Genomic DNA, 26,273 nt, shown 5'->3' with positions numbered 1-26,273 from the left:
TCTGATCCACAAATTCTTCTAGCTATTTTTACAAGTACTATAACAGTAATTACGCGTTGTGGCTATTTTTAAATTACCACAACGCATTCAGGTGATTTCTTTCACACAATGAGACCCGACCATATACATATATATAAAAGTAATATATTTAATTGAATTTATTATATTATATTCAATTAAATAATTTTTATTAAGTATATTTTACTTTTCCATATGATTATATTTATGTTTAATGTGAAACAAAAAAACTGCAATTTAAAAAAACCAAATGTTTAAAACAATCAAATCAATTTATATATGTATTTTCAGAAAACCAGGTGCTTTTCTTGAATTTAAAATTATATACCTAAAAGGTTATAATACATGTACAAGTGTACAATACATTTAAGTTATTAAAAAATATATATGAATAAAATCTGATCTTTAAGACAATAAATTATTAAAAATCAAAAAAAGTTTTTTTAAGTTCTAATAATTTTTTTAAGGTAAAAATCAATTTAATGTCTTTAAATTTCTGCCTTTAAAACAAGAATTTTTGATGAAACCCTTGTTTCACCAAAGATGAGTTCTCTTCTGACTTCTAACTTCTGTTGACTTTATCAAGTTTGCTGCTTAAGTCTTTTGTGTTCTTCATGGTAAAGGTATAAAAAAGTAATTTAATTATTTTATCATACAATAATTTATACACTAAATTTAATATAATTATATTCTTATGAAATTCGTATATGTAGTTTATATTAAAAGCTAATGTTTTTATAAAAGCCACATATTTAAAATTCATATGTAAAGTTATTTCAACTGAAGAAATCTGGCCTCCACTACAAGAGTAGCATTATTATAAGCAAATTAGTTAACTTTATGTGGCAATCTATAAACTTGGCTTTTTTTAGATTCAATTTACGATTATAATAAAAATTCTAAGTACCTTTTTTTTATTTAATTTGCATTTTCCAGCCTTTGTTTTAACGGCTTAAGCATCTTTTTACTGCCAATTTATTGTCTGCTTGTGCCCTTTATCTATTAGTCTGTAACTTAGTCTGACTGACCTTAACTTAGGCATAGTCTTTTATTGTTATAAACAAAATTGAATTGTTCGTATGTAGAGCAGTTCATTAAACAAAAAAAAATGTATTTTGTTTTAAAATTTACAAATGTAAAAATAATAGCAACTAATTGAGTAATTTTTACCAATTTACTACGTAGTCCGTAGTACTTAGTATGTTAGTATGTGAGTAAGTGAGTAAGTGAAACTAATTTTGAAGTCAGAAGTAACGACTTGCACGCTATGAAGACAGTGGCATTTTATTACTTTTATATTTTTTCTAAGATTTGGACTTGTCAGGCATTGTGAAGTCTTCTGCGGATCGTATAATTTAATTAAAAGCAGTTGACATTCAATTCTGGGGCGTTTTTAAATGTTTTCATTTATTTTGACCATGACCAAGTGCAACTAAAAAAGGTTTAAGAAAAAGCAAAATTTGTTTTTAATAATTTTTTTTATTATTTATTTATTTTTGATTTTTTTTTTTTAATATTTTAAAGCAATTTTTTGATTTTTGCATATGTGTGTTTAAAGTGTTTAAGTGCAAAGATAAGTTTAAATATCTGTTTAAATAGTAACTAAAAGTAATAAGAAAAGCAGAACAAACACTTTACTTTGTTATATCGGATTGTTTTAAAATTTACTTAAAATATTATATACAAAATGATACGTAAAAGATTTTGGACTTTATTTTCTGTGCTGGCCTTTGTGTTTTGTAATTTTGTGATACCAGAAGCCGATACCATAGCCATAGCACCTTCAACATTTGGCACAGCGATTGCCAGAGCTGGGAAAATATCAAATTCACTTAAGGTAAGTGAAAAAATATTTATTTTATTATATATACATATTATTCTTTATTAGGTTATTTATTTATTAAAGTGATTAAAAACATAAAATTAAATATTTAGCAATTAGCGAGCAAATGTCTTGTTTTAAGAACTTGAACTGAATTCTAATAGAACTTAAATCGAAGTTGAAGATAATGGTATACAGAATTATAGAGAATTCATATATATCTTAATTAAATAAGATCAGTCATATCGTTTTCTTAAAATTTGTAAAATAATGTTGACAAATATTACTTACATACTTTTTACGTTCTCAACTCTTGTTAAAGAATGGGACCTTCACAATCGATATATATTGTCTTCCATTTAACGCAACATAGTTTTTTTATCAACAAAGCAAAGATCTTTTAAAGATCTTTTAAAGATCCTTTTGAACATTATTAACAGCGATGGTTAATAATGTTAACATATGTAGCACATATACTAATTCGCGAATCGTAAGAAAATGTGTGGCATACGATTTTCATGATATCAAACTCTCTTATCAAACTCTTATCTATCTTATAAAGTAAATAAGATAATTACTTTTATTAAGCCGATCATTTTAACAGAATAATAAAATCGCCGACTAGAAATGTCACCAAAGAGAAGCGCACATGTATTACATTACTCATACTCATATAAAATAGAGATTAAAATATTTATAAGAGAGTATTCATAGCTTGCGCAAGCTATGGTATATGGTGGCCTAAAACAATTTGAAATGAAGAGTTATTGAGAATAACGCATCAAACAAATGTAAACAACGAGATAAGAAGAAAGAAGTGTATCCACCCACTGCGTAAACCTTATGAAGATATCGCGCATGCTGCACTTACTTGGAACCCCCAGGGTACTAGGCGCAGAGGCAGACCAGCAATGACCTGGAGAAGGATAGTTCAGCAGAAGACGGGCAAATCGTTTAACGAGTTGAAAGCAATAGCACAAAATAGAAACCAGTGGAATACTTTTGTAGACTCCTTAAGCTCCTAATGGACTATGGAAATAATAATAATAATTTTCAGCTTAAAAACGTGTAGGCTTATTTCAGCCTACACGTTTAACCGGTAGACAAGTCACAATCATAATATGTCCTCTTTTGTTAGGTTGAGTGGAGAACATATTTAAGGTTGTGGCTTGTATTATTGGTATGATTGATTGGTGTCACTAATGAGTGTACAGAATATTTATTAATTTCTGAGACATTATATATAAGAAAATTAAATACTATACAAAATTGATTAGTTTTCATCCTGCATTATTAGTTTTACAATGATATTTTCTGATGTGATAGAACACTAGAACTTGTAACTTTGTTTCAATTTACAATATCAAATACACGTTGAAAACTTCTAAAGAGATAACATATCATACTCATCTTATATCGGATAAAATACTTCATAAAGAGATCTTTTTCGAACAGTAGTGAACTACAACAACAAAAATTTTATTTTTTATATTATTTTAATTAATTGAATTTTTGGCTGACCATACAGGTGTTTCGAGTATTGCCAAATACCCATCATCAGTGGTCTTAGAAATAATTCTTCTTCTTTTTACTTCTTAAAAGGAAAAATAAGATTTCTTATAGTAACTTCAATTGATCGAGGTAATCGAACTTTAGAAAAAACTTTGAAACCATGAAACGGGCTCATTAAAACTCTAAATCCCAACTTAATAATAATAAGTATAATCATATTTATATAATACTAATAATATATTCGATAAATTTATCTGAGCTTAAAGTAATAATCGAACGCTGATATATTTTATGTGATATTATGAAATGACTAATAAAAACGTTTGAAATACGCTATGACATAATACGAGAGCAAAAAATCCGCCTTCAAGACTTCACACAAAAGATAAATATCTTTGAAGTCGTTGGTAATTAGGTATCCATATGATGTTTTTATAAATATCACTCTAAAGAGTATTTTTTTTCTGGTTTAATTTTTTGTAGCTATGTTACGTTGTTTCTAGTGATAGCCATTTAGACTATTGACAGTTAAATTATATACAGTTCCTTTTAACATGGATAGATTTTGTTATGCTTTTTCACGGAATCATTAGTCGGTATTTTTTTTTAGATATGGCCGGTCAAAACATTATGGCGATAGAGAGCGCCACAAGCGGTATAATTTATACTGCAACATGACGGTGTCCTATATTAAATAGTGGATGAAATAATTAGGTAATTGTAGAAAATTCCATTCTCTAATCTATTATCCAATTCCAATCTATGCACAAAAAGAATTTGTGGGTTGGCCGTAAATAGTGTATTCTCATCTTACTGAATTATTTCTATATAAATTACCTCTAAATGATCTACTCATATAAACCAAAAAATGTTTTAATTCATTTTCCCGAATTATCTCTATATTGATAGGTACATTCAATGATTTACTCATATAAACCAAAAATTGAAAGCTAACAAGATTGGATTTTCATTTTTCTGTTTCAATAAAATTAGTTCCGCCGCTCTAATACCCGAAATCACATTTAGGCCTTGTGCGAATTCGAGTAAATTGATGTTAAATTGAGAGAAATAGTAAATTATATCGGTATGGCAGCGAATGTTAGTATTTATCAAAATTTTGAGTAGGGTAAATTAGATAAAAATTAGGTAAATTAGGTGTTAACATTGTAAACATTTTATAAGATGTTTAATAAATAAATAAATAAATTTGAAAATTTTAAACCAAAAATAATAAATAAGTACAATAAATAAATATTTATACAAGTGCAGTGAAAAAAATCCCTAGGAAATTTCAATTTACTTTACCTCAATTTACTCGAACTCGCACACGGTCTTAAACATCATACTTTTTCTTCTATTTATATTCTTATTAAATATATTTTTATAGATGATTTGAATGATTCATTATATTTAGAAAAATCAAACTTCTAAAAAAATTCCCTCTGTAATGGAAGATATGTCGATCGTATGTAATGACCTATGATCTATAGATGTCGTTAAGTGTCAAATTGTACTGTATATTAGACTTTTTTTGTCCTTAATAATAAATAGTCTGCTTACATTTTTCGGTATATTTCTGTAATAACTTTATTCATTTAGATTAGATGAAATATTTGGTTATATTAAGAGAAACGAAATGATCATAGATGTTAATCTGAGACCCATGCTTTCTAACTTTTCAAGTGTTTATACTTGTCACTGCTGCATATATGTAATCAGTTGGTAACGCCAGTGGTTGAAGTGAAAGGTAAACAGGTGGTAACGCCAGTGATAGAAGTAATGTAAGAAGGAACGAGATGAAACAGGCAGTCGTAAATTAGTACTATAGAAGTAGTGCGGTTGCGGTCGATTACTTGAATTTCGTAAATTTAATTAAATTTTGGTTTATTATTTTGTATTTTGAATTATAATTTTACTTTACCAATAAATGGAATAATGTATCAATAAATGTCATAATCTTTTCTGCTCAAAAAGTATCGGGATCTTGTTGTTTGTAAACTACTCCTTAAGTAATAGACTTTTTTCAAAAATTTTTTTTGTTATGTTGGTACACCCTTTCTTGACATATGGTACAAATTTGAGCTCCATCTGTCAATTAGTTTGTTTACAGCAGCTGTTAATGTGAGACTACCTCAAGTGCATTTCGCGATTTTTACTATGGAAAATTCTTGTTGTACGCGTTTTTTGACCAAACATGGCACTACTGTCATCGCTCAAGCACCATATTTGCCAAATCTGGATCCATGTGACTTTTTCCTCTTCTCGAAACTCAAATTGCCCTTTCGTGGTAAGCGTTTTGAGTCGATTGAAGCGGTAAAAGAGAATTCGATGACGGAACTAAAAGCCATACCTTCGTGTATGGAAGATTGGGTTAAGCGTTGGCATATGTGTATAGCTTCAGAAGGAGCATATTTTGAAGTAGATAAAATAAATTTGGAATAAAATTTAAATTTGTGTGTTTTATTTACAAAATCCGAGAACTTTTTGAGCAGAAGGTACATATATTAGATAAAAATCACTATTAAAAGGTATCATTTTATCTGTAATAAATACATCTCTGCTTTTGCTTTTGTAGCTTACCTAGTCCTCGATCGGTGATATATAAAGAAGGTGAAATTTTTAGACATCACGTTAGATTGTTCTGGTTAACAGTGCGCAAGGACACAAATGCGTATTGCGGGAATTGAAGTTAATGATTTTTATTTAACAAAAATTGCTTATACGTTTTATAATGGATTTTTAACACCAAAAGAAAAAAATAACTACTGAGTTTTTTTTATTTTGCCTATAAGCAACTTATATGTCATAAAAATCATTCAATACATAATATGAATATTAAAAATAAATTAAAAAATTTTTTTCTCATATTGTTTCGATAATTAGCTTACCGGTTAACTAAATATTAATTGAGGAAATTTGTTTAGTAAAACCGTATGCTGTAGAGGTAGAGGCTTGGTACAACTTGTTTTTATTTCTTCAAGTATGCAAATTCATTACAAAAAATACAATAAAACAAACAATATCACGCATACGCCCTGTTGGCCGGAATAAGTGCTCAGCGCTACTCAATTATGTTTATCAATGACTCCATCCAAAAGTGAAATAATCGCCTGCAGTTGTGATTAAAGTCAAAGACAATGACAACTCCGAAGCGACAACTTAATGGATTTCTCAGTTGTCAATGTGTTGATTTTATTAAAAAAAATTACAATAAATTTAGTATAATTTATATATCAAGATTTTTTTGTTTAAACTTATAATCAATACAAAAAAATATACCTTCGTTTTCAATAGTAACTGGCAATACCGTTTGTAGGGTGTTAGAGTAAATATGCAAGTAAATTGATTTACAACATATACAATTTCGAACGTATGGCTTCATCCAAACCGTTAAACATATTTAAATTTTAAAATTTAAAATAAATTTGAATAAATTATTAGTTATGCCATGCATCATTTCGACGTATTTACTGCTCTTTGCCCTTCGAAGCCTCTCATTATCATTGTTATTAATCATGTATTAAATGTTTCGAGTTCCGCTTAAGAAATCTCGTTTTTAGTGAGAAGACCAATAGTGAAGACCAAAATTAATTAAAAAAGCGCTGTAAATTAATTTAAATAATTAGTTACTATTTTTTTTTATTGAATAATGGCTAAATATTAGTTAATGATGGTATTGAAGTGCCACCGTTTTGTCTAAAATCATAAATATCGCTTAAATAAGCCGCATTAATTATTTTTAGTAATATAGGCCGTGTGCGAGTTAAGCTAAGTTGATGCTAAACCAAATGGGAGATTTTTTGGGATTTTTTGCACTGCACACATTTAGCCATTTATCAACACATTGCGACACATCACTACATTATCGGCACAACTTATAGTCAGAGCTTATAATTGATCAAGTTCCTCAAGAAAGGGGGCTCCAAAAGTGTTGAGTCGCCGCCATGTATGAGCTGGGCAAAGACAGAGCAGATGAGAGGCACACTTATCGTCTTCCCCACAGCTGCGACAAGTATGATTGAAAGGGCCATTCAATCTTCTAGTATGGTTCTTTTGTTTGCAGTGACTTGTAAGTAAACCTATCATAAGATTGATATTTCTACGGGGTATCTGAATGAGAATATTGAATTTCCTATAATTGGCACTTAGTTCACTATAAGATAATTAAACTAAGTATATGAGTAAAATTTAAAATAAATTGAGATTGAGGTCGCTTGCAGTCAGGTGCGCTTAGAGAGACACACTTATAGTCTCATGTCTCATGTCCCCATAAGACATGGGGACGTTTTTGTAAACTCATTCAAAGTTTATATGAATACATGTAGTTCATTCAAATCTAATTTAACATTAGATAGTGAAATATTCTAAAATATATTGAGATGACTGGCGGTTTTAGATAGAAAGTTTTGAAACCTTCTATTCTCCTTTTCTCCATCTCCCATACTGCCTATAGTTTTGAACTCACTTTTGTTTTCTTCATTTATCGTAAATCTAAAGATCTGTTTTTTGCAACAGTTGTTCTTGGTTTAATTTCCATATAATTAAGTATTTTCATAAGATGCCGCTAATCACAAATAATTGAATTAGAGTTCATCAAGGTGCATTAAAGTTTCTTATAGATATTAATTGTTTTTTTTGTTAAGTTAAACGAAAAAGTAAATAAGGAAGTTTTTAGATAATTTTATTGTGCTAAATGAGTGATAATAAATTGTTGAGATACTTTTGGTAAAAACTTTTGTTAGTATCCATTTGAATTTTATAGTACTTTTTTACTTATAACGAATGACTGCTTATATTATATATATTAAATTTTAAAATATTTTCTTTTTTAAGTAAACTCATTAATGCAAAGAAATGTGCATAGCTCTTTAAATGCTATGCTATAAAGACACTTATCTATTAGCTTGGGACTATATTATGTCTCCGATAATAATTATTTAATAAGTAGGTGTTCAGTGATGTATACCTCCTAAAAAATTTGCTAAAAACCATTTAAAAATTAGTTTTTATTTTTAATATGTAAAGTAAGCTACGTAATAACCTAAACTTATAAATTTAAAAGTTTCATAAATATATTTTGTATATTAAAAAAAGTTGAGTCTCACTTAAGTGTAATAAATTTTTAAATAGTTTTGGCATTCTTAACAATGTCTTTATTAATTTTAAAATATATTTTTCAAAAATTAAAGAAAAAATATATAAACTAAAAATGTTTGTTAAATTGTTAAATAACTTCGTCTAAGCAAAACACTTAACAAAAAATGTGTTTAAAAATTTAATTGACGTTAAATTTTAAGTGTAAATATAAATGCTTTTTAAACGCGAAAATATTTATTTTATAATTTTTTTCTATATATAGCATATATATAATTCAAATTGGAATGACTAACAAAATAAATATTAGGTTGCTCGCTTAATTGATTACAAATGTGTATGCGGATATATCAAAAAAAAAAAAATTTACTGCCAATGAATTAAGGCATCATATAGTAATATCTTTTCTATGGTTATCTTAACTTTCTCTTTAAAATTGAAAATGTCTTATTTATAGTTTTATTTATAAATTCACAAATTTAACAACACTTTTATAATTCTGTTGTGAAAGTATATTTACTATTCTTAAACCTTCTACAACTAGTGATACTTTATCACTGCTGCTATTATAGTTGTTTATATTGAATATAGTAATAAATACATACATACATTTCAGTTGAGTTGAGCACGAGCTCATTGACTGCATTCGTTAAGCGATGTGCGAATCGTTTACTGCTTAAGTGACATCAATTCAGGTCTTTTCATTGGGAGTAATTTCCCTTAGAGTGTCGGTCCAGGCATTTTGAAGGACCATAATAGGTTTGGAGAAATTTTACCTCTTTCAATTTCAGATTAGGGAATTGCTAGAAGTCGCATGAAGTAAAATTAGGTAAATGTGGTGGATGCTCAAAAATAATGATGCCTTTTTTGATTATTTAGAAAACATCTTGTAAATAGTAATCTTATATCAAGTGTATAAACTACAATTAGTGAAAACAACTTTTAAAAGCTATTAAATACTTAAACAATCAAAATTTGTAACTGCAATCATTAAGAAATTAGTAAATGAGTATTTTTAAGCAAAAAAAGCATTTTTGCAAATTTGTGGCAGTACCTATTTTTAAAAAGACGATGATCTTTCACTAGGTTAGGTTTGGAAGGCGCGTGCTGACCGTTGTCAGCACTTTCATTCGGAGTCATATATTGCCCATTGTGATGCCCTCAAAAATTTTGCCAGGAGAGGCGAGTTGCTAACCTTTGTAATCCTTGTTAAACCATTTGGTTTTCCAGATGAAGTTGAGGAGATCCGATAAGTTTGCTTTCGTTATCTCTTCCAAGTCAGTGAAAAAGCGATCCCCGAGACATTGAAGTTGCTTTGTCTGAAGTCCTGGACAGAGACAGAAGAATAGATAGATTCTACCTCCTCATCATCTTGGCAACTCCTGCATAATCCGCTTGTTGGAATTTGCCACCGTTGGAGCATAGGTACAATGGCACAGTGACCCGTTAGTACTCCAGTAAGCACACGAACTGCAGGTTTGCTGAAGCCTAAAAGGCTTTTCGTTTTATTTTTGTCCAACCTAAGTCATAAGGTTTTAGTGACCTCACAGTCTTCACGGTTACTGCAACAGTTTCCTGAGGTCTTAATATCTGTCTTTGTTAATAAAATTTCAAAAGTCATTCAAGTATAGTATCTACCCTGTCAGCAGCAAAGATCTTCTTTGAATCAATACTACAGTTCCTTAAGGTATCAATAAATACTTGATCATCACCTTATGATCTGTTACTTAAACTTTTAAAAATTGTTAAAGAAGCTAAGGATTTCATTATCTGTAGTCAAGATCTTATTTTAATTAATGTAACAGTTTTCTGATGTATCAATATTCGTTTTCAAAGCCATGAGTTTTAAAATTTGTTAAAGAGGCTATCTGTAATGAGGGTGTTTTTCTAACCAATACAACAGTTACTTCAAGTATCAATATATCGGAAGCAATCTTCTTATATTTTTACGATCAACAAATTGTTAGTTGTATTTAATACAATCAATCAAATATTTTAAATTATATGTGAATTGAATGCTTAGATAACCCTCAAGTCAGCAGACGACCACGACATACAGGTAATACAAATTAAAATAGAACTACGACCTTATAGAAAGAGTAGGACTAAACTTAAAGGTTTGAAATGTGGCAGAACTCAATGGAAACTATATTTTTATAAAAATGTAGGCTGGTCAAATTTCAACATAAATGTTTAATATATAGAGTGTTTTTTTTAGCAGTATGAGAAATTAAAAATTTGAAATATTGTTGAAATGAAATTTTTTTAATTATAATCTGATAATTTTATGGCATTTATTTCTTAAACATGATTTCCGGCATATGTCCGCCGCAGCAACAAGCTACATGGTTAATTCGATCAGTCTGACTTTTGCCTATTTCTGATATAAATGTGGTCAATTGTGGCATGAACATTGGTTACAAATGCTTCAAGAGTTTCTGGTTTGTTGGCATAAAGCAATTATTTAACATACCTTCTGCTCAAAAAGTATCCGGATATTGTTGTTTGTTTACTACTCCTTAAGTAATAGACTTTTTTCAAAAATTTGTTTTGTTATGTTGGTACACCCTTTCTTGACATATGATACAAATTTGAGCGCCATCTGTCAATGAGTTTGTTTACAGCAGTTGTTAATGTGAAACTACCTCAAGTGCATTTGGCGATTTTTACTATGGAAAATTTTTGTTGTACGCGATTTTTTGACCAAAAACGACACCACTGTCATCGCTCAAGCACCATATTCGCCACATCTGGATCGGTGCGAATTTTTCCTATTCCCGAAACTCAAATTGCCCCTTCGTGGTAAGCGTTTTGAGTCGATTGAATCGGTAAAAGAAAATTCGCTGACGTAACTAAAAGCCATACCTCCACGGGCCTATGAAAAGTGTATGGAAGATTGGGTTAAGCGTTGGCATATGTGTATCGCGTCAGAAGGAGCTTATTTTGAAGTAGATAAAATAAATTTGGAATAAAATTTAAATTTGTGTGTTTTATTTACAAAATCCGAGTACTTTTTCAGCAGAAGGTAGTTCTATAAAAAGTAATCAAGAGGCGTTGCTGTCGAATCGCAAGAACGAGGGGTTAACGGTTAACAGGACCACTTCTGTGGTTAGCAATCAACTGTTAAGCGCACTATGTGACAATAAGACGGCGGGTTGAAACCAAATGTCGTCGATGTTTAATTGTTTAATTTTTAGAAACAAAAACTTGCTTAATATAATTATGTGAAAAGAGAATAAATCATTTATTATTGACATTTTCTTCACAAGTTGATAAATCTATCATAGAATTTTTTTTATGTGAAAATATATAATTAAAAACTTATTAAATTAAATCAGATATTAACTCTGAAAACTCGTGTACTCTTTGAAAATATTTCTGATATGATATTAGAAAAATGGCATGGGTGGAACTCGGGTAGTAATTGACGAGACGAACTGACAACAAAAATACGCTTAGCTTCAAAAAACAAAATGTCAATAAACAAGCCAAAATGTTGCATGTTTGATAAAATAAAAAAAAAAAATAAATAAAAACAAATTACAGGAAAAATGTTGCATTTAATTGTGCTGCCGATGTAGCAAACTTTTCAAATTTGTTGGCATTTTCGCATATTGGAAAATTGCAACCGACAATTCAATCAGTTGCAGCCGGGAGCCGCGTAGTGAAAAACCAAAGAGCGCGTCTGTAATTTACTAACAAAATATTAAAAATAATAAATACAGTAAAAATTTGTTAGTAAAAATATGTAAAAAATCAAAGAGCATAAAAATTGTAAATATTTTTACTTTATATGAGGCAGAATAATATCGCCTTTGTATTTACCCAGTTCGGATTGAATTGAAAACGGCATTTGTGGTTACAGTGGTTCACTGGTTCAGTGAACTGCAATAAAGAAATTGTGCATTCAAAGCGAAAATTTGTTAATGTTATTTATTATGATTTGACTGCTTGTTTTTGTTATTGTCATATTGTTATTATGTTATTTACATAACATATGCCCATTGACCAATTGAACTGCACGCCTATCAATTAAGCCTAATAACAAAACCGCTTGTCAACTATTGCATAGTGTATAACTCGTCTTTCACTCAGTGATAAAAAAACGCATTGTAAGTTGTGATTTTAACTGCAATTGGAGCAACTCCAAACGCAATTGCAATTCACAAGCAAAATGAATTATCGTCGTCTGTTTGAATGTATCGCTGCTACCGCTGCTCTGATGTTATCCGTTGCACTCATTGCGTTTGCAGTTCATGTGCATAACTCAAAAGATAAAATTCAGCGAAAGTCGTCAATAAACATTACAGATTCACAAGCGATTGCATCACAGACTCTTCAATTGATTGGCACAACATCAAAAACGACAACAGATACAACCACAGAAGCAACAATAGTAGTACCAACAACAAAGGCAGCAACAACAGCACCAGTAACAACAACAGCAACTCCAATAATTACACTAACTATAAGAAACAATACTGATTTTGCAAAAGCAGCAGAAATGCCGCTCCATAATGCAGCCGCTTTAACACTGGTGCATAACTCTACCCGACTTGACCATACGATTTTAACCTCAAGCATTGTCCGTGCAGCACAGGTATGTTATCCACTTTATCGTGAGCCCATTAAGCATAGACTTTGCTTTCCGTACTGCCCTGAAAATGCGACTGGAATTTGTGAGTTTAGTTTAAAGTCGGAAGTTTTTTCTATTTGTGGGACGAACTATAACAGGTACCACTTTTTTACCTATAATTATCACAACTTTCAACACTTTTCCTGTATGCAAATGAAAGTGAAAATATCTATAAGGTTGCACAATATTCCATTTAATTATGCAAGTCCTCTCTTTTCAAACAATACTCAGTGAGTGTACTTCACTCACTGGCCAATTTTTTATGAACATAAAATATAAAAACAAAAAACCAACTCAAGACTTAAAAAAGGATTGTATATATGTGTATAAATTATTGAGATATATATTATATATATTATGAAAATGTATTGTAAAATATGAAGAGAGTTACTTTCAGTTTCTCCGTATGTATTGTACTTTGTTTGTTGTTGCTTTAGTTCAGTTCAAGCCGGTACCAACCAGTTTTTCACTTCACATTATTTATCATGAATGATCACACTAAGGAACAACATTGAAAAAACAGCAAATAGACTGGACGTTATCTAATAGTAACTCCAAGCGACCGTGATTATTTTGTTTTGGTACGCGTCTGGTTTGAAGTTGTAGTCCCTTTATTTTTTTTTTGTTTTAAACCAGAATGGTTAACTTCTATAAGATGCTGTAAGCGATTCAATTTTCCGATTCAATATTTTTGCTATCACTTTCTCTAGGATTCACACTAGTACAATACTTTTTTATATGCTAACTTGTGAGGCAATACGCTTACTAATTAAACCTTAACCCCTGTAGCCCTTCGCTGTACTTTTAGAAATGTGCTGCAGAAACGCTAACTACCTATTACTTCGCGAGAACAAGAGCGAGCTCTGAATGGTCTATCTCTCAACTATCATTTATTATGCTGTGTTAAATTGCTTTAGTCTTAATTTGGAGTTAAAGAACTAACATCATTTATTCGTATTTTTCTGAAAAATTCTTTAGTTTAAGAAGTTATAGATGAAGTAATAATTAATCAGTTCATTGAAAAACTAGAAACCTTACTTTTAAAATAATATAGATCTTCCAAAAATGAAGTGCAGGTTGATTTTAAAACATAGAAACTTATATCCAAGTGTATGGGACTTAACTGAACTTAAGTTCAGTTAAGCAACTTAAATAGAAGAGGAATTTTTGACATTACTAAACCACACTAACAAATATTACAACAATAACATGTTCCCACTGCAGCTAAATCAGTTTATATTAATCAAATTAAGCTATGTTCGTTTCCATTGTCATAAATTGATTTATGCATGTGAAAGAGCTTTTTGAAGTTCTGTAAAACTTCAATGAAAGCTTTTGTTTGTTTACAGTTTAATTGTGAGCGGATAATATTTAATTTTGTATTAAATTTCATTAATCAAATAAATTAATCAAATTTCATTATACTGGATTCAAAGTTTTGTTTGTAATTTTAGCTGTCAAGAACTTTTTCTTCACTTGAGTCAAATTCATTGTTAGAAATGAATGTATCCGTGTAAAGCTTTACAATTCGGTATATTTCGCAATATTCTCTTCAGTCATCAGCTGCATTAAGCCTGTATCATTTGTGTTATAAGAAATCAGTCAACAGGTTTACCTTATGAAAAACAATGCATTCGATTATTCGTGCTAAAGTTGAAATAGGGGGGAACGTAAGAACCAATTCAATTTTAATTTTTTGACATAGCAGAAATAAAGAACCATAGTGAAAATCTATTATCAACTGGCACAAAAATTTAATAATTACATTGCATTTCTTTTGGTGTGAAGTATTTGGTGATCGGATAGAACTTGTGTTGTGTTTATATTGTTATAAATAATAACTTATGCAGCCTTTAGCCGTTAACGTCTTTTACGTTCCCTATGTCTAAGAGAAATAAATCGGCCATTTGTTCTTTACCGCTTTCTAATATATAGTACTCCCACAAAAACAATTCTCAAAATGTAATTTAAGGTTGATAAAGGGTTTCATTACAGGTCATTGTGGTCTAAAATATCACCTTCATAAACTACGATTATCTGCTGATTCGGAATGCAGATTATGCCTCAAAGATGAGGAAACAATTATGCATATTCTTTGTGACTGTTTAGCTTTAATCACGAACAGATGAGACTTGTTTCATATGGAATTTATGTCACCAGAACAGATTAAGAGCTCTTTTCTAGATTTTATACTGGACTTTGTTCACAAAGCTTTAGAGGGCTTTGTGTAATGAATAGTGAAATTAGTACCATAGGACTCTTCTGGCGGTAGTACCGGGTGATGGGGATTTCACGTCAAACTTTTAATAATAATAAATATACTGCTTAATGGTTTCCAATATTTTTGACCTGTTGTGAGCTATAATTATGACTGACGTATACATATATACATTGTGACCGAAAAGCTTTCGGAAATTCTCATTTAAAATTCGCGCGCTGTATATTTTTCGATATTTTAAGTTTATGTAGTTTGGCAGCACTGTCCTTAATTACTATGCCAAAAATGAGCGCGATCTGTCGGACAGTTCGTTTACGGCAGCTGTTGAAACCAGTTCACCTCAGTAGTGCGTTGCGAAAAAAACAATGGAAAAAAATATTGAACAAAGAGTTTGCATCAAATTTTGTTTTTCGAACGAAATTTCGTGTGCAGAATCGTTGCGAATGCTACAAAAGGCTTATGGGGAATCAGTTTTATCGAAAACTCAAGTTTATGAGTGGTACAAAGCCTTTCAGGACTGTCGTACGACCGTCGAAGACATGCCGCGTTCTGGACGACCTTCGACCTCTACCACCGACGAAAACATTGAAAAGGCAAAGGAAATCGTGTTCAAAAATCCTCATGTGAGTGTTAGAGAGATAGCACGAGAGCTAGGCATCGGTCGTGAGATGGCTCGTTTGATTTTGGTGGACAATTTGTGTATGCGACGTGTCAACGCCCGGCTTGTTCCGATTCACCTCAATTTGTTCAACATTATCAACGATTTTAAGGCCAAACATTCAATAAATACCATCGAACAGCCACCGTATTCACCTGATCTTGCACCGTGTGACTTTTTCCTGTTTCCCAACCTCAAATTACCACTCAGAGGAACGCGTTTTGAATCCATAGAAGACGTAAAACAGAATTCGCAGAGGGAACTCAAAGCCATACCGGAAAGCGCCTATAAAAAATTTTTTGATGATTGGAAGAAACGTTGGCATTTGTGTATCGCTTCTAATGGAGCATATTTTGAAGGAGATAAAATAAATATTGATGAAGATTAAGAATTTTGCGTTTTATTTAAAATTTCCGGAAGCTTTTCGGTCACAATGTAATACATAGTTTAAATTATTTGTTCTTTCGAAGCAGTGCTTTATCATATTTATATTTCATGGTTATCGCCTCTAGCTTCTTGGGGACATTACCATGTGGCCACATTACTAAAAGAAGTGTCTTCTATTTCGGATAGATAAAGGTTAATTGCAACAAGCCATGATCGATTTAGAAGGTTGCCAGATATAGTAATGCAATTGGCTACTTGTCTCTTTATTTTACTATAATTTTATGTTAAAGGTGTAAGCATAATCTCTAGCTGTTTGGGGACATTACCATGCGGTTAGTTTTTGTTTCGTTTATAATCACAAGAACTTTACTAACCACATTACTAAAAGAAGTATCTTCTATTTCGGATAGATAAAGGTTAATTACAGCAAGCCATGATTGATTTAGAAGGTTGCCAGATATAGTAATGAAATTGGCTACTTGTCTCTTTATTTTACTATAATTTTATGTTAAAGGCGTAAGTATAATCTTTAGTTGTTTGGGGACATTACCATGTGGTCAGTTTTTGTTTCGTTTATAATCACAAGAACTATACTAGCCACATTACTAAAAGAAGTGTCTTCTATTTCGGATAGATAAAGGTTAATTACAGCAAGCCATGATTGATTTAGAAGGTTGCCAGATATATGGTAGTAATGCAATTGGCAACTTGTCTCTCTATTTGATTATAATTTTATGTTAAACGCGTAAGTACAATCTTGTATGATGGCAATGTTGTTTGTTGTATTGGTTAGTGTTGCCATAATCAGCCACTACTCTATTTCAAAACGAAACTCATTTATCAATGCAATTAAAATAAAGATTTTCTTACTTGAAATAATTTATAATTTTCTCACATAATTTATAGGAAACCACAGCATGGAAAACCTTGACGTCTCATCCAAATTCATTAGTGCAACTATTGCCGTCGCGTGCAATGCGGGTGGTGCAAGAGGTCGTGAGAACACTAAGAGTAAGTAGACAACTATTAAAATCTACTAAGTCATTTTATAGTCTAGTTTTTATTAGCTTTTCAAGTAAATGGTGTGAGGTGAAGTGTTTGTTAATTAATATTTATTTATTCAAAGCTATTGTATATGAATGAGTATGACTATAAGTGATCTCAAGAAGTCTCTTAAGCTAATACAATCTAATTACAATTTTTTTTTCCATTCTAAATGCTTGTCCTTCAAAAATAATTTGTAATATTCAACAATCATAAAACAAGTAACCGTAAAAACTAGACTAAAGAAAAGATAAAAACCAATTTTTATTTGCCAACATTGCCAAAGTTATTCAAATAAAAGCCGTGTAAATGTTAAAATGCAGTTAGGCGCTAAAAATGAAAACCAGATTAAGTTGAGATACTTGGCGTGACTTATACAAAATCGTTGTAAAGTCAAACTGATGAAAAGCGATTACAAACTTGTAACCAGACTTACAACGGTCAACGAACAAGTCTCACAAAAATAAGAAAAAAAATAAGAAAAAATTTACAAGAGATACCTGTACTTACCTACAGTGCAGCCCCCGTATGCGTGATATTTACTTAAAGTTGAGCTTGGGCCGCTGCTCAGAGGAGACATCAAAATATAAATATATGCAGCTGTGATGTGTTGCATAACTGCAACGAAATTGAATTGTTGCAATTGACCATGTGCACCGAAATCGGTCAACAAAACGCGCTTGAGTCTTGTCACTTCACAATAGTAAAAGATACAAAACAAATCTGCTCGTTTCACGCTGCACCTGTACTCCGGCAAAGGCCGCGATTGGTGTCAATGACTTTGCACAGATTTGAGATTTGTTTTCATTTATTTATTTATTTTTTTCAATTTTTTTTTTTGGTTTAATTGCATAAATAGTTGCACATTCAAAGTATATCATTTGTGGTATTTACTTAAGTGGCTAATTATACACTATTCCACCGAACTCATTTTTTCGTATTAGAAGTTAGCTAGAAAAAATATTGCTATAGTCAATCGATTTATTTGGATATAGATTTAGAATTAAAATTATTAATTAATAATTAATAATTAATAATTAATTTAGGTATCCCCGTAGAGATATCGGTCTTTTGGTAGGTTTACTTACAGATCACTGTAAACTTGGGAACCATGCTAGTTTACTTACAGGTCTCCCTTTTAATCAAATCTGTCGCAGCTGTGGGGAAGACAATGCCTCTCATCTACTATATTTTTGCCCAGCTCATGCATGGCGGCGACTCAACACTTTAGGAGCCCCTTTCTTGAGGAACTTAAACAATTACAAGACCTGACACTAAATAGTGATTTTGAACCCTGAGTTTTTCCTACATATACGGTAACACAATGGGCCAATAGGCCTAAGTGAATCCACCAGGGATCATCTTACACCTGGTTTATGATCACATTTTAATATAATACAGCAAGTGAATTTGTTAATGAACTTTCACAGCAAATTAACAAAACTCCAAGTCAAGTATGACTTTGAATTAGTTTTCTAATGAACGCTGACTCTGAGCTTCGAAATTTGACAGAGAACGAGTTCAACGCTTGGTCTCAAAAAATCATTATCGATTTAATAAATACAAGAAAAAATTACAAGACCATTGATGAGGGGTATTTGGCAATACTACAAAAATTCAAATAATTAAAATAACTTAAAAAGAATTTGTGTTATTGTGGTTTACTGCTTTTCGAACCCTCTCTAATTAATATTAATAAATTTATTTTTATACGACAGTTGAGATTCGGACTAATCTAGAAACAGTTTTTCTATTTTAATTAATTATTTATAACCTCTCTTTAATTTTTCGAAAGTTCTCTAATTAAAATAAAAAAATTTATTTTTGTACGGCAGTTGAGTTTCGGATTAGCCTAGAAACAGTTTTTCTATTTTAATTAATTATTTGTAATTAAAATTAATAAATTTATTTAAATGTGGCAGTCTAGTTTCAATATCAACAAAATTGGTTAATTTTATTAATTATTTTGTGTGGGTGTTCCTACTTAATAAGCAAATTATTTACTAAAAAAATTGGATAAGTAAATGAAATAGTTTTAGCGTTCACTATAATTGCTTAACAAAACAAAAAAAATATAATTATGTTGAAAGAAGTGTATAATTTCATTTTAATAGTTTATTTGAATATAAAAAATTTATTATATATATTTTCTGATTACGAAAATAAACGTTGTAATTGCGATTTCAATCAAGTTTTTACTTCAATGTATTGTTTAGATTTTGCCATTAGATATAAAATACATCATTCAAATGTTCTCCAGATATCTTTCAGTACTAAATCCTTTAGAGATATTTTTCTATCACTTGACGGCATACTGTTACAAATAACTCTGCCTTAACGTGACGAATATTAAGTTTTAAGCATTCGGTAGTTTGAGTATTATCTATAGAAAAATGATTCTATGGATAACCCTACAAAAAAAAACCCAGTGGTGATAAATCGCAACATCTCAGTGACTGTTTCATATCAACAAAATGTGAAATGACACATTTAGAATATTTTTCGGACAACAAAATCAAATAGTATATGTTATGAAGTACCTGTGATGGTTCTGTTTCAAACCACATATCTTTCATATCCATATCTAACATAGCACATCACTAACAATAAGAATTGACAATTTGTATCAAATATACGTATTTTGTAAGTAAGTTCGAGCCTATTATACTCCCAGACTAAGTATCACAAGAAAAGACTTTGCAGATCCAATGATCTTTTAAAAGTTGCTTGTGGAATTTCATTGCAGTAGATATCAAATGCGATATTTGTATTTCAATCCCTTTTTCTAGATAAAAATTTTATTCGCTTACATGAAATATACGGAAGAACCAGAATCGACATACGGGGCCATACGGAATTCCCCACCTAAAGGCTATAGTAACGTTGTAGTATTTCGAAGACGTGGAAAACACTATCCATTTTATTAAATGCGACTTATTGTACATTGTAGATCACTAATAATTCTTGATGATATAATGGAAATTGTTCGTCTTATTAAACGTCTGTATATACAGAAGTAATTTCATATAACTAAGAACTCAACTAAAATTTTCTATAACATAGAGAAACTCTATAACTCTATAGAAACTCCACATAAACTCTATATATTAAGTTCAAGATAAGAATAAGAAAATATTGGAAAATCAATATAGTCTAATAAGCTTAAAGTTAAAAAGAGTGAAACAAGTCATAATAATGACGCAGAAATATTTTAATATATTCGTTATTTAATTGTTTAGTCAAACAAACGGTTGTTAATTTAATCTATTAAGTTTGCTTTGAAGTCATCAAACTCCCATGAACAATTTGTAATTCATAAAACAACTTCATTTGAAGTTGCAAATTTTTAAATGCCAAAAAGCTATTCAAAATTAGTTATCTTAAATTAGGGTTCTAAGAACTTTAGAAACCCCGAGCGCACTATGCATCTCAGATGGTCACGCGTTGAACGCAGAATATTATCCATTGAATAAAAAGATCTATTGGATAAAAATAACAACACTGATGACGGCCCGGTAATGAATAATGACAAACGATCCTGGAAACATAAAAAACACATGGCCTATTGGAACATAACTTCACTGTCAAATAAAGATCAAGAACTCCTTATCGAGATGGTCAGACCTAACATCGATATCTGCGCCTTGTCCGAAACAAAAAGAAAGGGAAAAGTCAATGATGTATTCTGGCAAAAACTAAGAAAAAAGTGCTTCGTCAGGTGTAGGAATACTCATTCACGACAAATATAGAGACAAAATAAAATCAACAAACTATATAAACGACAGATTACTATAAGTCACTTTAGCATTTAACAATAGAACCAGAACCCATTTTTTGAGTATAAATACGCCTGACATCTGTAAGCCAAAAGAAGAAAAGAACGAGTTCTATAGCATGCTTCAACTTCCAGGAAATGAATTTTTCAAAAATATATCCAATTCAATTGTTGTAACAAAACCGGATTTAATCTTATAATAAAGAAGAAGAAAAATATAATTATATTTTCTAGCACATTTACCACTTGTCACAATTCTAGCTAGACATTGCCATATCCCTTAGGAAAACAATCCATGGTCACTCTTTAAACTATGAACGGTGTCGTCCCATATGCTCTCCAGGACATCGTCTATAAAAACTAATAGAAACAAAATGTTAAATATTATAATAAATGTAGGTGCATCTAGGAACCCTCCTCCAAAAGTTGTCGCAAATACTCAATGCTTATGAATAATACAATATCAATAACGTGAATTTAAGTTAGAGAATTACTCACTTTTTTGTTAGAATATTTGGCGGGTTATGCTATGTAATACCATGTAATGGGGTCATGGAGAATTGCGTTATGTCGAAACCAAACTTTTTTTTTAACTACTCTGCTTAAATAGAATGTACGTGTTGAGTAACAAGATTTTTATCTAATAATTTAGAAACATTTACACTGCAATGTGAAAAACTGTTTCGGTTAGCTCATAATAGAATGCAGTTATTTAGCATTTGAACTGTGTGAACTGATGTATAAACCCGACAGCGCCGAATTACTTCCAATGGTAAGAACAGAAATTTCGAAAGACATGCAACTATGTTAATATAAATGCATAAATTAAGATAAAGACTGAGATAAAATGTTAATTTTTTTTAAATCCGCGATGAAGTAATCAAAGTTTAAAGTCACACCGAAAAAACTTTACATATCAATTGAATTCTTGGGCCGATCAATAGCTGTTTTGAGTACCGCCAAGTACTCATCAACAATGATGTTGAGCAACATCTATTGATTCAATTGTCTCCATATAATTTTTGGACTGCATGTGTCAAGAATTAAGACCTATTAATTTTGATCTGTGGAAAGTCACTAAAGGAAAGAAGATTACTTTTTTAAAAGAGCGATATCAATACAATGCTAACATTTTTCTTCTATTCAAAGAGGATTGTTTACACTGAATTCGTCCAAGAAAGTTAATCTGTGGACGCGGAATATTATCTGATAGTTGTACAGCTAACATATATGGGTCAGGAGATACACGAATTCATTAAAACACATAATGCTTTTCGTCAGTGCGCTTCTTTAGCTAAAATAAGATTAAAAATCTCCTACGAATCTCCTTTTCTCACCGACCTGACTGAGCTGTCATCCTGTAATGTTAGGGACCTGGCCAAGTTTATAGAATTGTCAGCTCGTCATATTTTTCTTCATTGCCTAAATACCGATTTAAATCTATGTATGTACTATGCTATTTCTGTGCTACCACAATGGGCTATTATTTGAGCTTAAGTGGGCTTTTTGAAACAAGACCGGCACTCCAACCTATCTAATGCATTATTCTTATCATCCACATTTTCCTCTAATTTGGTTGTGAGCCATTTTTGGCCATTCCCTTAATTAAAACTGACGATAGAAGGATAACGTTTCGATACCATTGCACAAGTTTCATCCATCAGGTTTCAATCGACATACTAAAGATAATTCCGTCCCATACATATAATTGTTACAAAAACTTTGATAAACGTTTCCACCGCTGGATTGTGAGGAACAAGACTATTTTAAATTAACAAGAAACCAAGAAATCATTATGTTATAATATAAATCTTAACAACCATATTAAGTAAGGGTATATATATATATATACATTATTTGCCATATGTATATGGCGACTTCCAACTTTTGAAATTTACAATGAAAAAAGACTGTTACAAAGACGTCTCTTTACTAATAAAACTACTGTATATTTTTATAAATAATATACACATTTAAATCTTAAAAAATAGTTTTATTAAACAAATAATACAATTATATTCAACAACAAGTTTTATTAAATTAATATATTAATCAAATTAATTATAGTCTTCATACAATATACTTTATTCATATAATTAATTTTTAAGTTTTACATAAAAAAATAATATTTATATTAATTAAAATCACTATAATATAATAGCAAAAATAATTAATTAATAATTAAATAATTAATATAAAATAACTTTTTTATTTATTACAATTAAATTAAAATGATTTATTTTATCTTCGTAGCAAGACACAAAAGTGGTGGTGAACACATTTCATGGAAAAATACGTGGACGATATCAGAAATATAGATCAGGTGAACGTGGCGGTTATTACAGCTTCAAAGGCATACGTTACGGGCAAGCACCAGTAGGTACCAGAAGGTGAGAAATGACATCTTTAAGCACAATATTTAATAATATATCGTTGCTTGACTTTTCAATGTTTATAGATTTCGTGCTGCAGAACCTGAAAGACCTTGGCTTGGTATACGTGATGCGACACGTGAAGGACATAGCTGTCCGCACAAAAATATGATTTTGGATACTTTTAAGGGTGACGAAGACTGCTTGTTTCTTAATGTATTTACAAAAAGAGTGCCTAAAGGTGGAGAGTAAGTAACACCAAATTGTATGCTCTCTATATGGCATGGCATTGAAATATTGTTATATTGTATATTTCTAGTAATCCACAATTACCAGTAATGGTTTGGTTGCATGGCGGCGGTTATTCTTTTGGTTCCGGAAATACTTTTCTCTATGGTCCAGATTATTTAGTCTCAGAAGATATAGTACTGGTAACACTTAATTATAGATTAGGTCCATTAGGATTTTTAACTGCTGGTCCAGATGCACCTGGGAATCAAGGTTTAAAGGTTTGTTAATTTTTTCATTAAACTTTTTTTTTAATGTTTATTTCATTAAACATATTTCTATTATTAGGATCAAGTACTTGCCTTAAAATGGGTGCGTGATAATATTGCATCATTTGGTGGTAACCCTAATGAAGTGACTATTTTCGGTGAATCTGCTGGCGCTTCTTCCGTACAACTTTTGTTACTTTCACCACTAGGAAAAGGTTTATTTCATCGTGCTATATCACAAAGTGGTTCCGTACTTAATCCCTGGTCACTCACAGAAAGCTCAACAGAGCGTGCTTTTCGTTTGGCGGCAAATTTAGGTTATGTCGGCGCTAATGATACAATAGAGATTTTAGAGTTTTTACGTCGCGTTCCAGCTATGAAATTAGTCGAGGCAGCGCCCACCACATTGACGGAAGAGGATTTTCGAAATAATGTTGGTTTACCATTTGTGCCTATAGTTGAAGGTTACTGGAACAAACCAGGTGATAGGGGCATTTATTATGAAGATCCATTTATTACTGAACATCCATTGGATATGTATAGGGAGCAAAAATTCAATACTGAAGTGCCATATATAACCGGATATAATACACATGAAGCAATGTTGTTTATAAGACGTAAGTTAATTTATTGGCTTTGTACCATATATAATTCAATTTCTGCCTTAAATAGGTATTGATAACATAGAGTTAATATATATATTGGTTTTTTATATCGATACGAATAACATATTTCAGTCCAAAAGTGATCCAAAATTAAAAAATATTTTGGACACAACCAAAGGATATTATTATAGATGTTTTTAATTTATTAATTGATATATATATTTAAAAAAAAAATATATATATATATATAAATGGATTCTTGATTAAAAGCCATATATATTACTTTTTTCATAGGTTTGCGTAAGAATCCTCAATTATTACAAATTATTGAGAACGATTTCGCGCGTATGATACCGCGTGACCTCAATGTTACGGACGATATTGATTATGTAACCCGCGAAATACGTCAATTTTATTTGGGTTCTAAATCTGTTGGTATTGAATCAGTAGAAGAATTGATAGCGGTAAAATAAACTATTATTTTAACGTTTTAGTTAAGTTCACACTTATATGTTTATTTATTACAGTTACTGACCGATCTGATGTTCTTGCAAGGTATTCGGAAAACTGCACGGTTTCATGCCCGATATAGCAATGCACCGGTTTATATGTACCGTTTCTCATTCGATGGTGCATTGGGTTTATACAAGCGTATGTTAGGCATTTCAAGACCTGGAGTGTGTCATGGTGATGAAATGGGATATCTCTTCAAATTTGGTTTCTTCAACTTAAGTTTAGATCCCAGGTCAAAAGAAGTGTTAGTTAAAAATCGTATGGTGCGCATGTGGACAAATTTTGCGAAATTTGGGTAAAATAATTATACAAATTATAGCATATATTATTATAACATATTATCCTACATCATTAATATATATTTATATATAACGTATTCTTATATATCATTATATTATATTTAAAAAATTTTAATTACTTTCAATATTTAGTACGCCAACATTGGATGATAATGCGGATACCATGATTACAACAGCTTGGTCGCCAATTGACACAAAAGATATGATTGACAATCTTAACTATCTCGACATATCAACGGCAATGGATATGAAAAAAAATCCAGAAACAGAAAGACAGCTATTCTGGGATCAAATGTATCAACATTACAATGGTCTTATTATGTAATTTAAATAGTATAAAAACGGCTGAAAATTTATTTATATAATACATATAACATATATATGTTTTAAGCATATATATTGAAAACTGCACATACGCACTCATACTAAAGATAAGTAATTTTTTTGTTTTTGTTTTTGAAATCATCTTCAATGCCATTGTAAAATTTAATTTTTTCAGTTTTTTTCCTAAAGTTAAAATGTTTATAATGTAAAATTGTTAAGTTTTTTACATTAGTTTATTTAATTTTAGTATAGGTCATAAATAATTGTTACTGTTTACAAACTATATAAGAAAGGCGTTTAGTCTTTTTTGTTATGCTATTATATAAATAGTTAATGTTATTAACTTAAAAATATTCATGTGTATATAGTCAAATTTTTACTCACTAAACATTCACAAAATCTTATAATATTTATGAAAATAAATATTTTATTTTATAAATAATAAAATTTTTATAATAAAGGAAACATTTTTATTTAATAAATTAAAATTTTTTTATTA

General features: G+C 30.4%; 1 protein-coding gene across 1 annotated transcript; it reads left to right on the top strand.

Annotated features, from left to right (window-relative positions):
- Positions 1–1,542: 1,542 nt before the first annotated feature.
- Positions 1,543–25,797, top strand: LOC119685679 (venom carboxylesterase-6-like; the record flags this gene model as incomplete). The annotated part of the gene is given in 9 exon segments (XM_038100036.1): positions 1,543–1,855; positions 17,252–17,356; positions 23,418–23,554; positions 23,623–23,784; positions 23,856–24,045; positions 24,113–24,650; positions 24,933–25,102; positions 25,166–25,446; positions 25,583–25,797. Coding segments are annotated over 9 exon segments (1,926 nt in total). The 3' UTR covers positions 25,776–25,797.
- Positions 25,798–26,273: the final 476 nt, after the last annotated feature.

The sequence above is a fragment of the Teleopsis dalmanni genome, chromosome 2 (assembly GCF_002237135.1).
Source record: "Teleopsis dalmanni isolate 2A chromosome 2, ASM223713v2, whole genome shotgun sequence".
NCBI lineage: Eukaryota > Metazoa > Arthropoda > Insecta > Diptera > Diopsidae > Teleopsis > Teleopsis dalmanni.
The sequence above is the reverse complement of the archived record's forward strand: the minus strand, read 5'-3'. Positions and strand labels throughout refer to the sequence as shown.